General features: G+C 52.3%; 1 protein-coding gene across 1 annotated transcript in view; it reads right to left on the bottom strand.

Annotated features, from left to right (window-relative positions):
• Window positions 1-549: 549 nt before the first annotated feature.
• Window positions 550-21,373, bottom strand: part of LOC122376194 — a 31,920-nt gene continuing 11,096 nt past the window's right edge. Inside the window, exons 3-10 of the mRNA XM_043355969.1 lie at window positions 18,836-18,974; window positions 18,495-18,562; window positions 18,034-18,306; window positions 15,594-16,044; window positions 15,220-15,365; window positions 14,041-14,244; window positions 9,792-10,001; window positions 550-1,413 (exon numbers count right to left, since the gene is read on the bottom strand). Coding sequence (XP_043211904.1) covers window positions 1,322-1,413; window positions 9,792-10,001; window positions 14,041-14,244; window positions 15,220-15,365; window positions 15,594-16,044; window positions 18,034-18,306; window positions 18,495-18,562; window positions 18,836-18,974 — 1,583 coding nt within the window. The 3' untranslated portion in view covers window positions 550-1,321. The remainder of the gene's footprint in view (window positions 1,414-9,791; window positions 10,002-14,040; window positions 14,245-15,219; window positions 15,366-15,593; window positions 16,045-18,033; window positions 18,307-18,494; window positions 18,563-18,835; window positions 18,975-21,373) is intronic.

Genomic DNA, 21,373 nt, shown 5'->3' with positions numbered 1-21,373 from the left:
GGACACTCGCCGCTGAGATATGTGATCTCCGCCGTCTCCCACGAACGGCTCGGCGGGAGTGGCACGACCTCCTCCGTTAGGACGGGTCGGCGGAGGTGCGCGTGAGCTGGAGGGAGTGTCATTCTGTCGGGGTGGAGCGTGATTACGTAATTTGGACGTGAGAACGTAACAATGTGATGTGGATTGAGAGAAAGTGCTTTTAAATTTTAATACGCAGAAGACATGCGCCTAAGTTTGAGTAATTCGCATGAATTCTGGATTACTGCTATTTCAATTGGGTATAAACTGCATGTGCCTGAATGAAATTGACAAAAATAAATGGTTGAAGCTCAGTTCATTTCTCTGAACCCAGAACTCTCTTGGGCCGTGTCAAGAGTTAGGTTGTAACTATACTTTCCTGCCACCGAAAATGAGATGAATGACAACCTACAAATGTCATTTAATAAATCAAACGCCCACAGGGATATCGAATTAGGGCCCGTTAATTTGCTTTTGTCGACGGTGCTATTTCAGAGGCCCGCGATGATCTCTCCCAACAACACACGCGGCTTTCTGAACACTCTGTATTGCATTAGTACTGCGACTATAATGCAAACGGGTCGGTGACTACATAGCACGGTTAGTTCGGATGGCACTATAGGCGACTCCCCCTAGAGCGCGCGCAACTGGCCTTTGTACGGCGTAATCTCGCCCTTTCCATGTCTGGGCGACACTCGGCGCTCCGCTCCACGCACGGACCGCCACCGGGCGTGGACAGAGGCAGACGCGCTCTCTGCAGGCCCGACACAATGAAAGCCAGTGTTACAAGTGCACATGGATACGACATAGGCTCGCAGTTCATCCAGCAACACCAATACTCTCGCACATTCGCGCTCGTCCCGCCGGCAGTCCCACAGGCACGGCTCCCGCGCGCACCGCATCGTCTGTTAATACAAAACATAATTACTTTGTTTCTATCACGGACAGAATGACTCCACTATCACATGGCACTGGCGTTCGCGCCGCGCTCGGCCGGCCGCTGCGAGTTCAGACTGACCTCGGGTCGGGTCAGGGCGCCGGTCACTGAACTCAGGTCAGCGCAGGGCGCCAGTCACCAACCTCGGGTCAGGTCAGGGCGCCGGTCACTGGCAGGGCGCTGCTCGTCGATCGCTCACCGACAGTCGCCGTCCATCGGCACTTCCACTGCTGCCGCGCCACTGACCGGCAGGTCGGCCGAGCTCAGCCCCGAGGCGTTTAGACGCTCCGTCTGCTGCGTCGGCGCCGCTGTGTGTCTCGACTGGGTGACCCCTCACGGCGGCGATCAGACCGCCTCCCGCGGCTTCTACCTTCTGACCAGCACCGCCGCGGCGACCGAGAGCAGCAGGGGAGACAGCACGGGCCGCCACCGGCGCGCCGACGACGTCAGACATTCGGCTGAAACAGACACAATCGACAGAATTAGACTAGATAGTTACATTGGTCGCACACGGCATATACGTACGCATCTCACAGGCCACAGCGTCACTTGCGGGCCGGGAAGTGTCCCGTATGCAGCGCAGCGGGCCTTGTTCACACTGCCCGCCGGGATCCCAGTCGGCCCGTCCCGCCCGCCCGTGACAAGCCAAATTAGTGCGCGGTTTAATAGACTAAAGGGCTGGCGCAGCGCGGTGATGAGACACGTCCCCAGACCGCCTTTGATGTGGATGGCCCTCCTCGGCATCATAGGCACCGAGATTTAAGCGGGGCCGTCCCGTCCGAAACGATTTTGGCACACAACTGAACAGGAGGCACTTCTTCAACTTCATATTCTTGTTTAATATGACAACGTCAAACGCTTGCTTCTCGCTATAACCATAACAGAATAGAAACTACCAGAGCAGCCTCATATTTTTCAACAGCACAGAGAGAAAGTTAGCTCTATGTTGAACTCAAATCGCCGCTCCGTAGCTGAGCAGCGGGGTACCAAGGCCCGGCCCGGTCTGGACACCGGGCCAGCTCAGTATAGCTGTGTGTCCAGTTTCCGTCGGCGGCCGACCGAGCCTCAACCTCGGCGGCTGCAGGGCGCACCTGACAGTGGCGGCCCGCTATAAACTCGGCTCAGTCACCCCTATCTGCGCGCCCGGTGCGGCCGTGGCAACTTGGGACCGTAAATTGCCGTTATCCGCCGGCTCTCGGCGCCAGCTCCGTGTGCCGAGCGGTGCGCATCTGCCCCGGGCTGGGAGAGGTCGGCAGCGGGCACCGTCCCCGACGGCCGCTCAGTGACGGCTGCAGGGAGGCCCCTCAGGGACCCTCCACTGGTCGTATAGGGGACGAGGTCCTAACGGCAGCTCAGGGACGGACACAGGACGGCCACTCAGCATCCCTCCACTGCTGTATAAGGAACGAGACCCTAACGGCCGCCAGCAGACCCTGAACGATCGTCCAGAACCCTCCACGGGCCCACGAGAAGCGAGAATGACTTACAAATGCGATAGCCGATAAGCGTCGCAATGTACGAATTGCATTTTGTAGTTCATGGTTTCCATTCAAATAATGTATATCGTTTATCTACTATATAGTAGTATGTATCTACTAGTAGTTAGTAAGTCTTTTGTAAAATACTAATTGAAATCGCATCGGTATCTGCCATTTGTACGGGGAACCGCAGTTGCTACTGTACACGAACCCCAACTCTAGCCGTCTGTCCTGTCCAGTAACAACCGATAACATTGATATCGACTGCCGGCCCCTGTACAAGAGCAGCTGAGGTTTTCTGTGCGTGCCCTCTGACAGCTTATCGTTGTTCCCTGTGAGGGTGCTGGGACAATTTACTCAGGGTCGCTGTACAGTAGCAACTGCGGGTCCCCGTACCTACATGGGTACATTTTGGACCTCTTGAGGCATCTTTATAATAGACCTTTGTCCCTTCCCCTTATATTTCACTAATTGCACCGTAAGCTGGCTCTGGAAGGACACAAAATGGAATGGAGAAAGCGCTGTTCGCTGACGCTACATTTCCACGCCTGAAGCACGCAACGCTAGAGTCATGGTGTGACATGCCCACTGTGATATTTATGGTGGAACGTGATGTCATGGTAATAATGGATGATGTGGCACCCCCGGACACTACACACAGACAACTTATTACCACTTTCGAGCACCAGTGTGATATTTATACACCGCGTTATTTATTCAAAGAAGTATCTGTCACCGGCTGACCGAGGCTCAATCTAAATCGGTAGACGCCCATGCAATCGTTCGACCTGTGCCAAAGAAAACTATGTCTGTCACTAACTGATTGCTGGCAGCCCCGTTTAAACAGAGCGCTTTAATAACGCTATTTTATTTTGAGGCGACCATTAAGGTAGAGCTGGGACCGAATGGCTCCGTGTCGACTGTCAAAGCAGGAGCGGCAGGCCCGCAATACGTCAGTGTGCTGCGACACAGTATAACTTTCAGGCATCAATCGCGGGCCGTACCCCGACTGCGCTCGGTCCGAGAATTGTGTTGGCTTGGATGATGAGAATGGCAGAGGACATCGATTAATCAACGGCTGGTAAAGTTCACCGCTGATTGGATAAAGCCATCGTTGACCGCAATGTGCACGTGACTGCACGCTAGACGAGTGACAATCTGATGAGCGCAGGCATCGCCGTCGCTGCTAAAATCACCACACTCCGATAGCCATTTCCACGACGGTTATCTAGCATCTGTATTGTATTGTATTGTATTGTATTGACGATCAAGAGCAATCCACAATCGGCGTGGCGATTACACTCCGAGTCCGAGCTGGTTGAAGATAACACAAGAAATAGGTACCTACACAAGAAAACGCACACACTTACGGATACGAAATACACAACGCGAACGCCGAACACGCACATACTTGGTGTAACCCGCACGAAGCCGCGTTCATAACTATGTACACACAGACTCGTTTGCCTTTCATAGTCCAAGAGTCATGAGGCTAGCTACTATGGCTACTCTGGCTAGGCTTAAGCCCCTTTTTTACAGCACGGGCAAATCTGGCTGGAGGCAACTGCGTTAGTTCGAGGGGGAGAGTATTTAGGAGCGCCGCGGCACGGTAGGCGAATCTACGTTTTCCGGTCTCTAGTCGGGGTCGCGGTAAGTGGAAAAGGTGGTCTTGGCGAGTAGACCTTGCTCGTGTTTGGGAATTTTTGGAAAATAGGGTCGCGATCTCCTCGGGTTCACCTCTGTGGATGGCCTTGTGCGCCGTGATAAGGGTATGGTATTCAGCCATTGTTTTAGGTGCCATCCAGCCGAGTTGGTCCCGGAGATGGGAGACATGATCAAATTTACGGCGACCGAAAATGACTCTAGCGGCAAAGTTAAGAATTTTCTGAATGCGATCGAAGTTCTTTTGGCTGCCATTACCAAATACGGAGAGACAGTACTGGATCCGTGACATGACGAGAGCCACCACTAGTGTCTTGGTGACACCGTCGGGGAGATAGTGGCGGACATGGGAGAGGCCAATTAGGAGACCCGTGCATCGGCGACTGAGCTCGGACACATGCGCGTCCCAGGACAGGGTGCCGTCGAAGATAACGCCCAGGTTGCCCACCTGCTTGCATGGCACTAGTTTGGTGTCGCGAAAAGAAACGGTGAAAGCAGGTATGCTTCTCAAATTTTGCCGACTGCCGAAAACCATGAGCTGAGTTTTAGCAGTGTTTACTTTAAGAGCATTTGCACTGAACCAATGGTCGAGAGACGCCAGTGACGCTTCCAAGCGCGAGATGAGTCCCCTAAGGTCGTTTAAAGGGCCACCCACCAACAATTGAGTATCATCAGCGTACTGGAAGACTGCTGCATCCTCAGAATAAAGTGATAGATCATTGGAAAATACCGTGAAGAGTAAGGGACCAAGTGCCGAGCCTTGAAAGACGCCCATAGAGTTGGGGAGAGGTTGTGATAATACCCGGCGACCGGACTCGTCCTTCAATGACACACTCTGTGTGTGCCCCTGGAGATAAGCGGCGAACCAGGATGTCTCTATGCCGTGCATTGCCAATTTAGCGAGTAATAACTCATGGTTGATGACATCAAAACATTTGCTTAAATCAATAAGGCATAGCATAGAGACATCCCCCCTATCGGTGGCGGCCAGGATTTGGTCACTGACGGACAGAAGTGCTGTCTCAGTTGAGTGCCGGGGTCGGAAACCGTGCTGGGTATTGGCCAGAAGATGGTTTTGGGAGAGATAGCGATAGAGCTGTTTGTGAATGACTCGCTCGACCAGCTTCATAATGACAGGTACTAAGGAGATAGGTCGAAAATTAGTGGGATCAGATGGGTTTCCAGACTTGAAGATGGGGTGAACTATAGAGTGTTTCCAATGAAAGGGGATATCGGACCTTGAGATGCAAGTGTTAATGATGTGAAGGATAACGCCACCGATAGATGGGAAAGCAGTTTTCAGCATGCGAATGCAGACGCCATCAGACGCACAGGCGGCAGAATTGCGCATATTGAAAACGGTGTGACCGAGTTCACCGAGAGAGATAGGTCTGGGCTTAAATCTACCGGTTACGACACGCGGCAAACGGCCAATTTGCTCAACAACTGGATTTTGGTCACGGATCTCTGTAGCGACGCGGGGACCCACAGAAACGAAAAAAGAATTTAAAACGTCAGCCGATACATCAGGTTGAACACTAGGTCCGTCTTTCTTACCAGCCACAACCGACCTAATACTTTTCCACACCTTGTTGGGACCCCGCCCACTAATCTCTCTGTGAAGTTCGCCGCGACGGTCTCGTCGCACTGCGGCCCGGACAGTTCGGTTTAAGTCTTTGTAAACCTCCGACTTTCTACCGAACTGCTGTAACGCGGTACGTCGTTGATCCATGATTTTAAGTGTGGCGGGGGTAACTGGTGGTGCTGTAGGATTACGGATGGTAATATTCTTTATAGGTGCGTGATCGTCAAAAATCGGCAGAAATTCGGTCAGGAAAGCATCCCACTGGTCACTTACGTTCGTGGCACTAAACACGCCCTCCCAATCGGCAAACATCAGGTCAGAGTTCAGGGCATCGACATCTATACGGTTGATCGAGCGGGATTGAACAACTGTAGGATTTTTGCGTTGTTTCGGAACGTTAATAGACACACGAAGGAGTTTGTGTGGGCTGAAGTGGCAAAAGGATGCAGAGCAATCACGCACAAGCTCTCTATTTTTAACCATACAGACGTCTAGCAACGAGCCGGAAGTGTACGTTGGAACGGTTACAAGCTGCTCAAGAGAATAATTCGATAAAAAGTCACTGAGGTGTACACGCGCACGAAAACTCTCCTCCTTCAACATATCACAGTTTAAATCGCCACAGATCATAAATGGAATCTTGGGAAAATCAATTAATACACGCTGTAACTGCGTCTCGAGGTCCGAAAAGTCAGCTCGCAGAGCGGCATCGGTCTGTCGGGGCGGCCGGTACACAGAGCAAACAATTAACTGGCGATTTCGTTCGAGCTTGAACAACATCCACCGAGTTTCCAGGAGACTGCCGGGGTGCGGGGATGTGCTCGGTTTGATGGTCACAGTTTTCATATCCGTTTTTGACAGTACGGCGACCCCGCCGTAGCCGCTGCCGTCTGGTCGGTCGACTCGGCTGAGAGAGTAGCCGGGAATCACGAGAAGTCGATTTGGAGTAGAAGGGCGCAGCCAGGTCTCGGCCAGGAGGCAGGCGTCGAGATCGTGACGGTTTAGTTCTTCGGTGAGTTCTAGTAGTTTTGGCTTCAGGCTTTGAATGTTCAAAACGCCGATCAAAAGACCGGTGTTTGCTGTCTTTGTGAGCCGGCGGGTTTCCGAGATGGTGAGTCGGGCCGGTTGGGTGAGGGTTCTGTGACTGGGCTCCTCTGGTGCGCGGGTCGTCGCGCGGTGCTGCCGGCCGGACCCACATACGACCCACATACGAAGTATGATCCGCCGTCCGTCATCTGCGATAGGTACTCTGTTCGCGCAGTAGCCATTGACCCGTCACCACCCCGCCGGCCCGCCCGGTGCGTCTCATTCCGAGCCCGCTGACCGGAGGCGCCGGAAGTGTTCAGCCATGCATCCTATCAGCGGCGCTGCATATTGCACCGAGCAGCGGCGTGACCCCAGCGGCCGGAGGGCAGCGTATTCTCAGCCGGATCGATGCCGCTCCAGTGAGGAAACCGGGCCGGGCCGGGCCGGGCCGGGCGTCAGTCTCACATGACGGCGGCGAATTAATCCACCTGTGGCCGCCGGGGCACCGCTCGCACGGCACACGGATCACCGGCCAGCGCAGCGCCGCCGAGCAACAGCCAGCCACTGTTTGACCAGACGGCGATCGAAGCTGCAGTTTTATGCATGAGTTCTAGCTTCCGGTGATTAATGCTCTAATCTTCGCTCGGCTGCAAAATCGGCGATAGAACTTCAACGTCCTGAATTTTATCGGATCTGAGCAGAAGATCAGAAATCGCTTATACGCGCGCTCGGGCCGGAGTGTTTCCGAGCGGCCGTCGTGTCCTGTTACGTAGCTCGATCCGAGAGCACCTGCCAATCCTTTTAGCGTTCGCTGTTTTCGCAGTGGCGATGTCTCAGCCAATTTCAGGCGACGCGCCGTCGTTGCCCACCAGAAGTTCAGCTATTGACAGCAATAAACAAGATATGCTCACCCTCGTCGGAAATGGTGGAGCACTTTGTCACGGCCACCAAATATGCTGGAAGACGACTCAACTTTCAGCCGGCAACGAGGGCCGACCACTTTGAGAGCGAGGCCCGAGATAGACTGACGGCTGCGGCGCAGTCTATGCTCAATGGTGCAGTTCCTGTTCCGCTGGATGCACGCTGACGTTTGCTTTGCCTCCAGCAGGGCATTTCCTTGGACGAATTGACTAGAGTGAGACGGATGGGTTCAACTGCTGTGTGGCTTACACCATCACGCCATGCAATCGTATAGCGGCTAAAAATAGCCGCCAACGTGCCGCTGTGGATAAAGTTGGAGGGCTGGTAGTAGAAAGTTGCTCTAGTCCGAAAGGCAATGTCATTTACTATTTCATGGCAGATCCCAATAGCCAAGTGGCAGGGAATCGATGCCGCCCTGAAAGCACGCGGATACATTGGGAGTGGCGCCGACCCAGCTGGTTCCCCTAAATTACACCGCTCCTGCGCTCCCACGGCAGTAAAATAATGCCAGTTCAAAAGTCAATCGGCCCCGGAATCACGCTCATCTATCAGACTGCGATTCCATCAAACCGGCCGTCTGTGCCGAACGGCCGCGCCCGCAGACGCCAATCCATCGGGCTCCAATGGTCGGCTAACCGGCCGCCGGCGCGCCTATAGCGGCGGACTGCGCGGGCGGTGAGGCCGCCGCGCGCCGCTCCGTGGTATTGCCCTCAGCAGGTGTCGGTGGTGCATACAGGGGCCGGGCTGCGGTATGGCTGATGAGGTGCTTCCGATCGGAGCGCTTTATTCATTCATGGTGCAGTGACCGGTCGGTGACCTACCGACGGCTACGTGAGCCCGTGATTGAGTGACACGACACGCACAGAAGGACGTCTAGGCCTGAGATGCATTGTTATTCCACATCCTTGACGGGAAGACAATCACGATTCACTTTCCTAATGCTGGCGAGGCTGAATAGCCGTTCGTAATTTTGTTCTATGATGGTGGTGACAATAAACCAAGCTCGGTTACGTTATTTGATGTGATACCATTCCAGGCTTTGGCCGCAGCTATTCTGGATTATATTGTCTGAGTCGCGCCGGCTGAGCTGTCGGGTCTTCATTATTGCAGAATAATGCATTATAAATTATCTGTCGCCATTTAATTTCCAACAGTGTCTGACTGCTACTGCCAGTCGCTGCGTTCTGGGCGCCAACAGGCGGCGTTAACGCCAGCTCGCACTTCGATTAATTCGCTCGCCTCAGCAGGGAGACCGACACCGGTCGAAGACTAATCCGGCCCGGACCGCTGCCGCAGTCACTCTAAATAGCTCGCCGGTGCATTATCATTCCTCCACATCGCCATGAATCACTCCACCGCGCTGTTGACTGGGCCGTATCCGAAACCGTTCTAAATCACTCACGGCACGCGACCGTCAACAACGAGCAAACAGGCCCCGACGACCGCTCACAGCCGGACCCTTTGAACCCGAACTGTCGATACGACCTCTCCGGTTCCAACGAGGACGAATGACGGTGCTGTAGCTCATGCGTTTGATATATAACCGCCGTATGAAGCATTGAATAGCTGCTCGCGCTGAAGGGAAGACAGATCAACCTTTACAGACCTGTCATTTGTTAACATGCGACCCGCTGGCTCACCGAAGTTCAGTGTCCTGCCAACTAGCAAAATGAGCCAGGTTTTTCGTGATGACAAATGGAGTGTTTTGCACGATCGCTTTGATATTTTTGTCACGGATATAAATTGCAGTTGAGCGGGTAGCATAAGAGCTAGACTGACGCCTTAAATTAATCGGTAAGCTTTTAAATTACTTTCTAAGCGACAAATCACGTGATAGTGTATATGGGCATATGTCAACGGCTTCCCTTGGTTTGCGACATAAACGTGAACACGACCGCTTTTCTTAAAATTATTTAGCTGCTATTATTCCCTTACTGTGTAATTTAGTCCCTCATTTGCAACGCTTCTATTCACCTCCAAGATTGTCTCGGTGCATTGAGCGCTCCGGTTCTGTCTGAATGGCAACAAAGTCGACTTCATTACGAGCTGGCTTAACCAAGCCCTGCACCAGATTTATGTATGTCAGGAGGAGGGCCCCTCTTCTACAGTCTGGATGACGTCACCAGGAGCCTACTGATGACGTCGCCACTGCTAACGTACTTACCCCGTGCTGTGACGTTGAAGGTGAGCTCGCCCTCCACGCCGGGGCGCACGGCGCGCGAGCAGGTGCGCATGACGCGCGAGAAGCGCAGATTGTCATCGGCCACCGAGTAGACGAAGCAGTAGTGACGCGTGCTCTCCCACGGGTGGCGGCGCGGGGAGGCCACCAGGTAGAACGTGTCGTTCTCCTGCCAGCTGCCGTGGCACGAGAACGCTGCCGCACCCGGAGGGAGGTGTTAGATGGGGCGGAGACGGCAGGGGGACCGGGCGAGGGATCAGGGTCAGCGGGGACGGCACTCCATATGTAGAATGGTGGACATTACGGAGTACCTACAAATGATTGCACCGACATGACAGTGCTCCATTACAGATAATGACAGTGCCGAGCTGCCCTTTGGGCGAAGAACCCAGCCGTATGCACATGTTGGGGAGTTATATGTAGTACTCTGACGTTTACTCGATCCGTGTGTCCGAAGAGCATCATTGTTGCGTAAGATATGTGATAAGTACCGTGAAAGACTGTGACGTCAAACATGCCATTGGTCATCACCCTACAGGAATGGGGAGCTATACAGCTCAGTTTGTTGCATGAGCCCATCGGTCTCCTTGGGGCATCACAGGGCCACTTAGATAGAACATCGCGTCTTAACACATACATTCAGCAGCATTTATCATAACATCTGCCTATGTGCACTCCAGTGACATGTTACATAACTGCAATGCATTTGTGGGGCACCTGCCCAACCACTCATAAGCCCATTGAAGCAGTAGCCCTTGAAACCTGTTATTGAGCACTGTGCAGCAACGTCGCTAATGGACAGACAAATGGCCTCCCCATTCACTCCCTCTGCCCATTCACTCCCTCTGCCTCTCTGCGACCGGTCATGGACCGAGTGGACGCCTACAGAGGCGGCTACAGATGCTGATCACCCCTCCTCTCCTGTCCGGCGCCTGATTAGCACCGCGGGCGGCTCGTGGAGGGTGCCAGGACGGGCCGGTACGGCTGGAAGGGAAACGAGCCAGGCGCGGGCGGTGTCCGGTGAGCTCATCAGCATCGGTGTCCGCCGCCTACCGCCCGCCGACCACAGTCCGCCGCCAGCCGCCCTCCGCCCACCGGCCACCGCCTGGACCACCGTCTGGCCCGGCCGCCTACCGCCCTCCGCCCTCCGCCGGCCGTGTGAGCGAGTTCCTCCGTAACCAGGCAACTATCGACCCCATCAGGTGACGAACGCCAGACCGATACCGCCGCTCTGTACGAGAGCACTGTCGCAGCATGTGTCGCCCCGCATCACCGCGCGGTCAAAGTCGCACAATCAGCCATGGGGCTTTGGCGCGTCGGCTGAACTACAGCCTCGCCTGATCCTTAGGTTGGGCATGAGTGGCGTAAGGCTGACTTTTTAATAAACGTTTTCATTGTCTATGTGTTAGGAGATATTAATGAATGATACGTTCTTCTGCTAGAGTTTGCGTCGATGCTGCTCTGTCCTGACATATAGCTAAATAAACAGCAATCAGCACTCAGCAGACAACATATAAGAATTTTCGCTGCGTTGAGTTCATATTATTACAGCGAACGTAGGCGAGTTAGCCACATGCTGTAAGTTGACCTTGAGTGAAAAGCTACGAGATACATTTAGCATGACAAATCCCAGAAGCAGTCTACAGGTAACCTGTGAGATTTCCTCTGTCACCCTTGACGCCAACATGCTTTCGATTGCATCCCAGCCGGAATAACCGTCGACTTGTTATGACAATATAGGAGCATTTACAAGTTCCCGCTGTCCCGCGGTCATGTTGTTCCGAATCGGTCGTATTTCACAGAAAAGCTGAGTGGGCGCGAAAAACGCATGCCGTCTTCGCTCTCTTGACAGGCCTGGTTTGAAAAATAAGCGCAGCCTTGGAAACGGCCATCTCTGAAGATCATCAATGACACCTGATGAGTGATAGTAGCTCAAATGATGGCGTGTGTTGAAATATCGCCACATTTTTTTATGTGACGTACAACTAGGAATTTAACTTAGATAACTTTGAGAGGTCCGTCGACCACCGAAGATGCCCAATCCTTAGGGCAAGGCGAGGAGCAAAACGACACTTTTTGATATGGTGTGTGACTGACCTACGTTAATATATACTCGTATCTTCTTCAAATGAATTGTACAAATAGCATATTTAATAAATACTGTTTATGACTAATTCACATTTATACATTCGTACTTAAAACGTTGTAGTGTTTGACATAGTTTCCTAAATTTCCAGTGGAATGCCCAAGGGAATGTATTGCTGATCTTTCATAGCTAGACACATTCTTAAAGCATGCTTTCTTTTTAAATATCCTTTTCGAAAGTAGTTAAACATTCAGAGGAACTGGCTGTAGTAGGAAACCTTCTCCAAACTACCGGGCTTCTCAAAAAAGTCAGACGAGTTTATAACTAACGTATTGAAGAGTGTATCAGTGTAACAAAACATAATTGGGTATCACCTAAAAGCCTCATCAAAGAAGCCTTTTTTGCCTCATCAAAGAAGCTTTTTTGAGAAGCCCGGTAGAATACTGTCCGTATATTTACATATATTATTTTCCATTCTCTGGTCAGTCACCGGGGTGTTATCACACATCAATACCGGAACTCGTAAGCATCTTAGTGCGGCATCTTTCTCTAATCTCACAGGATATAGGGAAACTTTTCCATCACACTCCGTAAGTTGGCTGCCAAAGTTGCCAGAAGTGGCGGAAAGCTCATTGGCGCCGCTGCCGTTGTCGGTTAGGGTCTCGCTAAATAATTCCTGGCCAGCGCGGGCATGCGGACTAATCAGGGCAGCGGGCGGCCCCACTCCGACCACGCGCGCGCCTGGGACAATGCACGGCTCAGCAGACCGCGGCGGTACCCCACGGCCCGACGGGCGCTGAGGAACGCGGTGGCAGAGCGCTTATAGAGGCGTGATATGGCAGCTCAGAACGTCAGGCAAGTCGGGTACGGCTCTCAGTTCAACGGCGCCTTTCAGTAGATGGGATGTGTTGTGACGTGTTGTGTTTGTGCCTGGCTATCTTTTTGAATTATCTTGCCTTTAACTTTGAACAAATGGAATTACCATCGCACCTGCGTTGTTCAACCAGAGAAGATTAAATACCCACGGCTTATGAACCGTTTGAAGTTCGTTACAGGAGCGCAATGCCGCAGTTAGTTTCATACGGCCTCGTACAAATTGCTGGTCCACAGCGTAATGAGATAAAAGTTTTAGAAATGAGTAGTTTAAGATAAATATTCTAGTTTTTTTTATAAAGTGTGAACGTGAGTACATACAAGAGTGCTAAGAAACGAGGACAACTTATATTGTTTGTTTTGCTGGGCGAGAAGTATAGAATAACAGACAGCAGCCTGAACAAACTGTGCATCAGAAGTACAAATGTCTAATGTCTATGGGTGGTTGAGTAGATACTGCTCATTTATCCCTTGTACACATACCAGCGACAATTTAGGCATTTTCAGCTCACTGCAGTGAGCTGAACTGGTGAGGATCCTTTACTCTATAGGTACTGGTCAGTCACTGGTCGCTGTCGCAGCTAATTCAATTCTGGACTGGTTACTGACATTGTACTTACTAGAAACTTACCTTTGATTTCGCCTCTGAGGTTATCAACCCACCCCTAAACTGGTCGCTGACGTCACTTACTCACCTTTGAACTATTCGCTGACGTCACTAATTACCCTCTGGACTGGTGACTGACGTCACTATCTCACCCCTGGACTGGTCGCTGACGATTATAACTCACCTCTGGACTGGTCGCTGACGTCATTAACTCACCTCTGGACTGGTCACTGACGTCATTAACTCACCTCTGGACTGGTCGCTGACGACAATAACTCTACTCTGGACTGGTCACTGACGTCATTAACTCACCTCTGGGCTGGTCGCTGACGACAATAACTCTACTCTGGACTGGTCACTGACGTCATTAACTCACCTCTGGACTGGTCGCTGACGTCATTAACTCACCTCTGGACTGGTCGCTGACGACATTAACTCACCTCTGGACTGGTCGCTGACGACAATAACTCTACTCTGGACTGCTCACTGACGTCATTAACTCACCTCTGGACTGGTCGCTGACGTCATTAACTCACCTCTGGACTGGTCGCTGACGACAATAACTCACCCCTGGACTGGTAGCTGAGGATTATAACTAGATAACCTCTGGACCGGTCATTGGCGGTAATAACTCACCTCTGGACTGGTCGCTGACGTCATTAACTCACCTCTGGACTGGTCGCTGACGCGGCCGGCCAGTACGATCGTGTCGTGCGACTGACAGCCGACTCGCAGCGCGCTGAACTCTGGCGTCAGTGCGCGCTCGTCCCGGTCGCCACCCTCCCGATCGTCCGGGTCCCGGGCAGAGCGGGACTGGCCCGTGACGCTGTACTGCCCCAGGTGGGGGCACACCACGTGGTGCTGACTGGAGGCTGCAACACGGACGGCAGCACACGCGTCAGAGCGCAGCCCGGTGCCAAACGCTTTCATGGCACGGCACGATATGTCACAATTCACAGCAAAATACCTAGCGTATACGTTTAATTACGGTACGATACATAGCAACAAGTCACGGCAAGTCACAAAACGTCACGACATGTCACGAAACTTAACTAAACACGTTACACGACACGTCACGGCTCATCAAACGGGTTATACATCACGGCCGGGGGACGGCGCGGAGGAGCTAATCCCGAGGAGTGGTGCACGTCGTGCGTTACGCTCTCCGGCCGGGGTGGATCGGATTTTACGGCAGGGGTTACGACAGCTCGCGCCCGAACCTGTGCGAATGCCAGCTCGGCGCACTAAAGCCTCGGCCGCGCCCATATGAGGGGAATTTTGCGACCGTTGCCGAGGAAAATGATAGCAGTTCTGGAGTCGGTTGACGCAATAAAACTGATCTGGAGACCCATCCTTCAAACATGGCACTAAAACCCCAACCTTCAGACCAGTTTCATTACACGAGATGCAATTCCATTTTATGAATTAAGTCTGAAGGCTTTTCGTTAGATGACTTCCGAACTCCTATTCCACAGGTCAGGACGTTCCCCCCGACCGGCCAGGGAGTGCGCCCGGGCGTCATATTTCTACCCAGCCGCCGCGCCGCCTAGATGGAATCGGTCAAATCCGCTCAACGTCATTTTTATCATAACTTGGCTAAAAGCATCGCTTATATGACTTAGATATGACTGATCCGTACATAATACTTTAGAGATTGTCATGCGCTGCAGGAAATACAGCTAGCAAAACTTTCAGACAAACCAGCACTTGGCGTTCAGCCAAGTTCGCCTTCAAGACTCTGCATTGTTGTTTGCTCTGCACAAAACTCTGTTATGGAGATAAGTTTTTGTTCGATCGGCCTGCTGTCGATCGGCTGCTGTCCTAGCCGAGCAGTGGCGGATACTCACAGACTAGCGTCTGGTAGTCGGCCTTGTGTCTGGCGAAGTTGTGACGGGCGCACGCGCTCTCGGCATCACGCGTCACGTCTCCCAGCTGGCTCTCCATGACGTGGCCGTCACGGCGGTAGAACGCCATGCACTGGAAGCCGCTCATGCTGCCGGACACAGGGGAGGGCACAGTGTCAGCGGCGGCAGTGTCAGTGGTTGCAGTGTCAGCGGTGACACCCAGCAGGGCCCTGCACGAGTAGAGAAGGCACGGCACTACGCTCTACTGGCCACTCCTGTATCCAGACCAACGCACTGTTCACCCCCCCCCCCCGTCCCGTCACTACTCATCACCATCACCCTCCCTCTACCCCCCCCCCCCCCACACACACACTCACCAGCCGGTGGTGCTGCGCACGACGAACAGCGCGCGGCGGGCGCCCTCGGAGACCACCCGGTCACACTCGAGGTGGGTCTCCTGGTCGGCGCCGGTGACCACCAGGCCGGTGCCGTTCCGGTTGAACTGGTAGCTGGTGGCGCGGTCCAGCGAGTGCCAGCGCCGGTGGCCGCTGGCCCAGAGCGGCAGCCGGCAGCGGCTGCGGGCGGCCGGCGCGCGCCGCAGACTGAGCCGCGTGCTGCCGTCGCTGGTGCTGAACAGACCGCTGCAGGTGGCCTCGGCCGACTCGGCCAGGTGGTAGTCGAGCAGCGGCTGCTCCTGCGGCTTGGCGCGCTCGTAGATGAAGCAGCGGAACGCGTCCTCGTGGCGCGCGATGTTGGGTGAGACGCGCCGGGTGACCAGGTATCGCGCCGAGCCCTCCTTCCACATGCCCAGGCACTCCATCTCCTCCACTGCGGGGACAGCGCCGGCTCAGTCAGGGATCGGAAAAAGGTCTCAGAAACGCACGAGAGGGTTGGGCCTGACGTGTAACGTCTTTCTCACGAAATGTTTCATAAAAGAAATAGTTACGATAGGCACAATACCCAGCTGACCACCTACACTTACAGGCTCGGATAGCAAAGTTCCACGAACGCGTGAATCAACAGGCTTCTTCACTCAAAACTTTTTTACTACCTCCTGGAGGGTTCATTTTCATCAAACCAGCAAGATAAGAGTATATTGAAAGGGTAACTCTTTGCTACCATTATGTGCATAGTAACGGTACGTGGTTAATATGAACTTATTCGCCAGCGAAGAGTATTATTACCATGTAAATATCAATATTACTCTCGCGATCCAGAACATCACGAAAACTCTTTCCTTCTGGGTATCGTGACTCGTGTACAGATAGTCGTTTCATGCGTGGATCTTGTTTACCCTCGTGAAGATGATATTTGAAATGGAATCACTCAGCCAATCAGAAACGAGATCGGCCGTTTGCGCGGTTTGAAGGCCGCGCGCATCTGTCAGTTTTCGGCCGTTGGTCTCCGAGAGCGGATGTGAGCAGTGTCGGTGCCGCGCGGCGTGGCCGTTGGTGATTGTGCTTGCGTGTTGTTCATCGCCTATAGAGCCTCTGCATGGACATTTTATTGTAAGTACCGATGTGCTAGAGCATTGCATGCCGTTGAGTGGTGCTAATTTGACCTGGTTAACAGGACCCCGTGCACGGCCACGTGGCCTAGGTTGTGAGTACGTACATTAATTTTGTTGTGATGCTACAAGCTTATGCATTTTGTTGGTGACTTCGAAAAAGCCTTGCACTGTAGTGATCCAGTCTCATTATCTCACGCAGACGGGCGACCACCCAGGAACGCCGTCGCTCTCTTCAAATATTGTGCGCTGTGCCTTATCCAATATGAGGGCGCTGAATGTCTTGTATTCACATTCAAAGTGCATTCAAGTTGTATCGTGGTGTTTATTTACCGCTTGTGCATTGCTGAACGCTTCGTATAAATTCGTATGCATAAGTGAAGAGTCTCACACAATGTTCATGGCTGGTGTGCCCCTCGTTTTGTTTGTACGGAAGCCAAATATACATTGTTGCTCTTGAAGCATGTTTTTTTTTTAGTTGGTGAGCTCCGGTTAACAGAAGCTTCGTGAAGCTTCTGAAGCAAGCGTCTGTGAGTCTGTTACCATCCTCTGGGGGGTTTACACTAAAGGAAAGAGTAAACATTACCATGTGACAAAGGGTAGGCCAGAAGATAATACTCTCTGTAGGAGGGTAAAGCACAGAGTAGATGATGCGTTACTCCCTAGAAAAGGGTCCCGTTTAAGATTTACCCTTTCAAAGAGTGTAACCCAAAAAATGTTACACTCTAGACAAGAGTAAATCAAAAGAGTTTACCATTCAGAAGATGGTAAAAAACGTCTGTGTGTCATGTTACCCCTCCCTGGCGAGTTTACTCTTCATGAAAGAGTAAAATTTACCATCTGGAAGGTGGTAAAAAACGTCTGTGTGTCAAGCTACCATGCTATGGCGGGTTTACCCTTCAGGAAATGGTAAAAAAGTTTTCAGTGTTGTTAAGCATGACGTAAAGGGCATAGTCCACCTACAATATGTAACACATCACGAAATCTGTCAGCATGCACGTTTCAAGATTGTGCTCATCCGCCAAAGCAATTTCATCAACTCAGTTACAAATGATTCTTTGAACAAAAGACTTTGAAGCTCCCTTCCGCATGTTTGATACGATTATGCTACACTCAGATTACATTTTGCACAATAGGTCAGTTGCATGATGTCCTTCCTCGGCTTGAAATTTACAGTTCTCATATTATCTGATTCTGTCCTCCAGCTATCTTTTTCATTCGTTTCAATAAATATCTGTAGAGATCCTTAGACCCCAACCACATATTAGTTAGTATGGGATATCTAAGATATCTGCTCTCTCGACACTCACCCGACTGTTCGGCGCTGGCCACCACGTCCACGCAGGCCTGGTAGCGGAAGAGCATGCGGTAGCTGTGGATGCACCTCTCTAGTCGGGAGTTGGGCTGATGGCACTCCTCCTGCAGCATGTGACCGCGCGAGTAGGAGAAGCTGAACGGCCCGCGCAGCGGACAGGCGATCGGCCGGTAGTTGACCCGGAACATCGAGTACAGCTGGATGTCACCGTTCACGTGGCCGCACAGAAAGTCCAGGTCGGGCGGCTTCGAGTCCGGGTTGCAGAACGCTGCCAAGGGCAGGGCGAGAAGGCCGGTCACCGGGCGCGGCGGTTCATACAGGTCACATGGTCATGTCGATTTATAACTGTTCATCACGAATTATTATGTACAGTGTGACATGTTTTACAATCTTAAAGCCATAAAAATTAATTACAGACAATTGCTTTTGAAGAAAACAACAAGAAGCTTTACTTACATTCTTTGTACTGGATGACGTTTACATGCTTTTCGTAGAATATCACGCACTTATAACATCGTCCAACTCTGAAATGAGCGAAGGGTCAACAGGTCGCATCTGTGCAATGCACTGACGGGAAGGCGTCAAACTCAAAACGATGTTGGTAGCCTTTCGCGATAGCGCTTTTGCTATTGCTCTTGCGATACATAAACAGCGAACCTCAGGGTTACGGCATTTTCTTATTGCAAAGTTTCCCGCATTATGTGCGTGTTTGTTCAGTCTGAAAATACAACTCATAGTGAACTTAGATACAACATACCTAATGCCTAGGGATTCCCGTTTACGAATGCGTCACTTACGCGTTGTGGACGACATATTTCTGCTGACTGGCCAGTGTGCAGTTGCCTTTCGAGCTGACTTCTTTGTCGGATATGCGGATCTCCTGATGAACGTTGGACTGGAACCAGGTTCCTCGCCAGTGCTCGGGGAACGAACATTCTGTAACACGGGCGGGGGCGGAGACATGAGACTGTCGTTACTGCACTACATGATGACGGACAGGAGTCGGTATCTAATGAGGAAGATACACGACGAATGGTAAGGCCACGATTACCTAACCATGCTTGGCATTATGGAGGTAAAATGAAATGCACATTTTAAGATTATATTTACATCACAAATTAGGTACCTATAATAATAAGCATCGCACGGGGACATGAATGAGGCACTGGCCACTTGTCTAAGGTAGTCGTTACATACGAGTACACTTTCTTATTGTTCTTTTTATCAATCGTGCTTTAAGTGTTTCCTTTACGCGACCGTCAATGCATAAGTGCCCGTTCGGGTACTGGCCCGCATGCCTGAGCCATATCAATTACGCACATTTGTCAGTGCATTGCCAGGCCGGGCATTTATTCGCAAATATGACTCCGCGAACAAAATTACAACAGAGCCGGGTGGCGGCGATTTCGGTATCAGCCCGACTGGAGCCGTGTCGTAAACCACCTTGCGGCCTTATGAACGCCGTCAGGCGACGGCCCGCTCGGCGCCAGCGCTAATATAGGTGCAAATCAGCGTGATACATACACTCCAAGGGCCGTGTCGTTAGTTCCGGCTCGGCGGCCGTTATTCGAATGACGGCCATTCCGTCGGCGATTGCTCCATCTTCGCCGCGGTCCGGCGACACTGACGGATGGGGCGCCGACAGGGGAGAGGCGGGGCCGATCCAGGGTCGCGGCCGACGCGTCGGTAGAGGGAGAGAGACAGAGAGGAGGGGCAGAGGTGCTGAAACAGCACTACAGATGTGCAGGGCGTGCTCGGGGCCAGAGTGGGAGCGAACTGATGAGTTGATCTGACGTCCGTAAAAATTGGATACAAATTACAACACTAAATCCTATTACGTCGTTTGCATTGACGTAAAATAGATTCACGAGGCCTAAAATAAGCTCACCTTGACATTGTGGCAAACAAGCGGCCGATATATCTCTCAAATCAGCTCTCAATCATCTCGATCTGTCTGGCTATTTTCCAGATAATGATTTATTTTTATAAATTCTGTCTGCGGACGGGCTGGCCGTAATGAACTGATTGCCGCCGAGCCGCCGGGATGAGCGGCACGTAAAGGTCGTCCGATGGCGCCTGCCGTCCGGCGCTCCTTCATTAGACACTAACGGGCGGCGGACGGAGGTCAGGGCGGCCACTCGACGGTCAGGAGTCATGACGCCACTCAATGGTTGGTGGTGAGGGTACGATGCAGATGGCAGACGGTGGAATATGTGGCCAGTGGACGGGAGACGGTGGACGATGGATGGTGGATGGTGAATGAATCTTTCTTCATTTCCTCTCTCTCTCTCTCTCTCTCTCTCTCTCTCTCTCTCTCTCTCTCTCTCTCTCTCTCTCTCTCTCTCTCTCTCTCTCTCTCTCTCTCTCTCTCCCTCTCTCTCCCTCTCTCCCCTCACGGGCCACGGCGTTCTGATGTCCCGCCGCCGTCCCACTAATGTCCCGTCCATGTCCCGTGTAGGACGCGGGACCACATCCGTGTCACGGCAGGGGTCGCCGAGAGCGACATGAGACGTCCGGCGGTGACACGCTCAGATTGCTCCTAAGAAGCCGCAGTTGGATTGTTCGCCGAAACTGTCACCGCTGTTAGTGGTCAGGCCGACTGGTTGCCATGGAAACGCAGTGATTGAAGCTGCTTGGAGTGTACGGGGGATGTCCTGAAAGCCTGTATGAATGTTAATCATGAGTGGTGGAGGATGTTCGGAGCCCAGCCGGCCGGCTGGGGATAAGGTCAGACCATTTGAAAACATGGTAGAACTGTATAAGGTTTCCGGGCATTTCTTGTACCAACAGAGGAATTTCCTGTACCACTGTAGGAAAAAATGAAGAAAAACGAAAACAAAATGAGTGGGAAAGACAAAAAAGGGGAAAGCGAATAACGGATGATGTATGGAAATGTCGCATCATACAAACCAGAACAGGAGCAGGAGAAGAGAAACAAATAATTTGAGAAAGACCTATAACAAGGAGAGGGAGGAAAGGGAGGAAATTAAGGAGAGGGAGGAAGACAGAGCGGGAGAAAAACACCGTGAGGATTGGGCATCCAGAAAAGCCGCTGGTCTGAGGGAGAGTGAGCGAGGGAAGAGGAGCTACTCTGAGGGAGGATGAGCGATCGGCGCGGCTCAGCACACTCGGTCCGATCCCACGCTCCGCTAACACGCCACTAACTGGCCTGTCAACAGAGGAATGCTGCTTACACATGCCCTGTGTGCATACATACACTGCGGCCGGCGACTGCCCGCGGCGGCACCGCCGACCGACGGAGGAGCCGCCGTGGGCCATCAGGGCAGCTGCACAGAACACAGGATAAAGGGTTAGAGAAAATTAGCCGACATGCG

This window comes from Amphibalanus amphitrite, unplaced genomic scaffold, assembly GCF_019059575.1.
Source record: "Amphibalanus amphitrite isolate SeventyFive unplaced genomic scaffold, NRLGWU_Aamphi_draft 002049F_arrow, whole genome shotgun sequence".
Taxonomy (NCBI): domain Eukaryota; kingdom Metazoa; phylum Arthropoda; class Thecostraca; order Balanomorpha; family Balanidae; genus Amphibalanus; species Amphibalanus amphitrite.
Note: the sequence above shows the minus strand (reverse complement) of the source record. Positions and strands in the feature narration are given on the sequence as shown.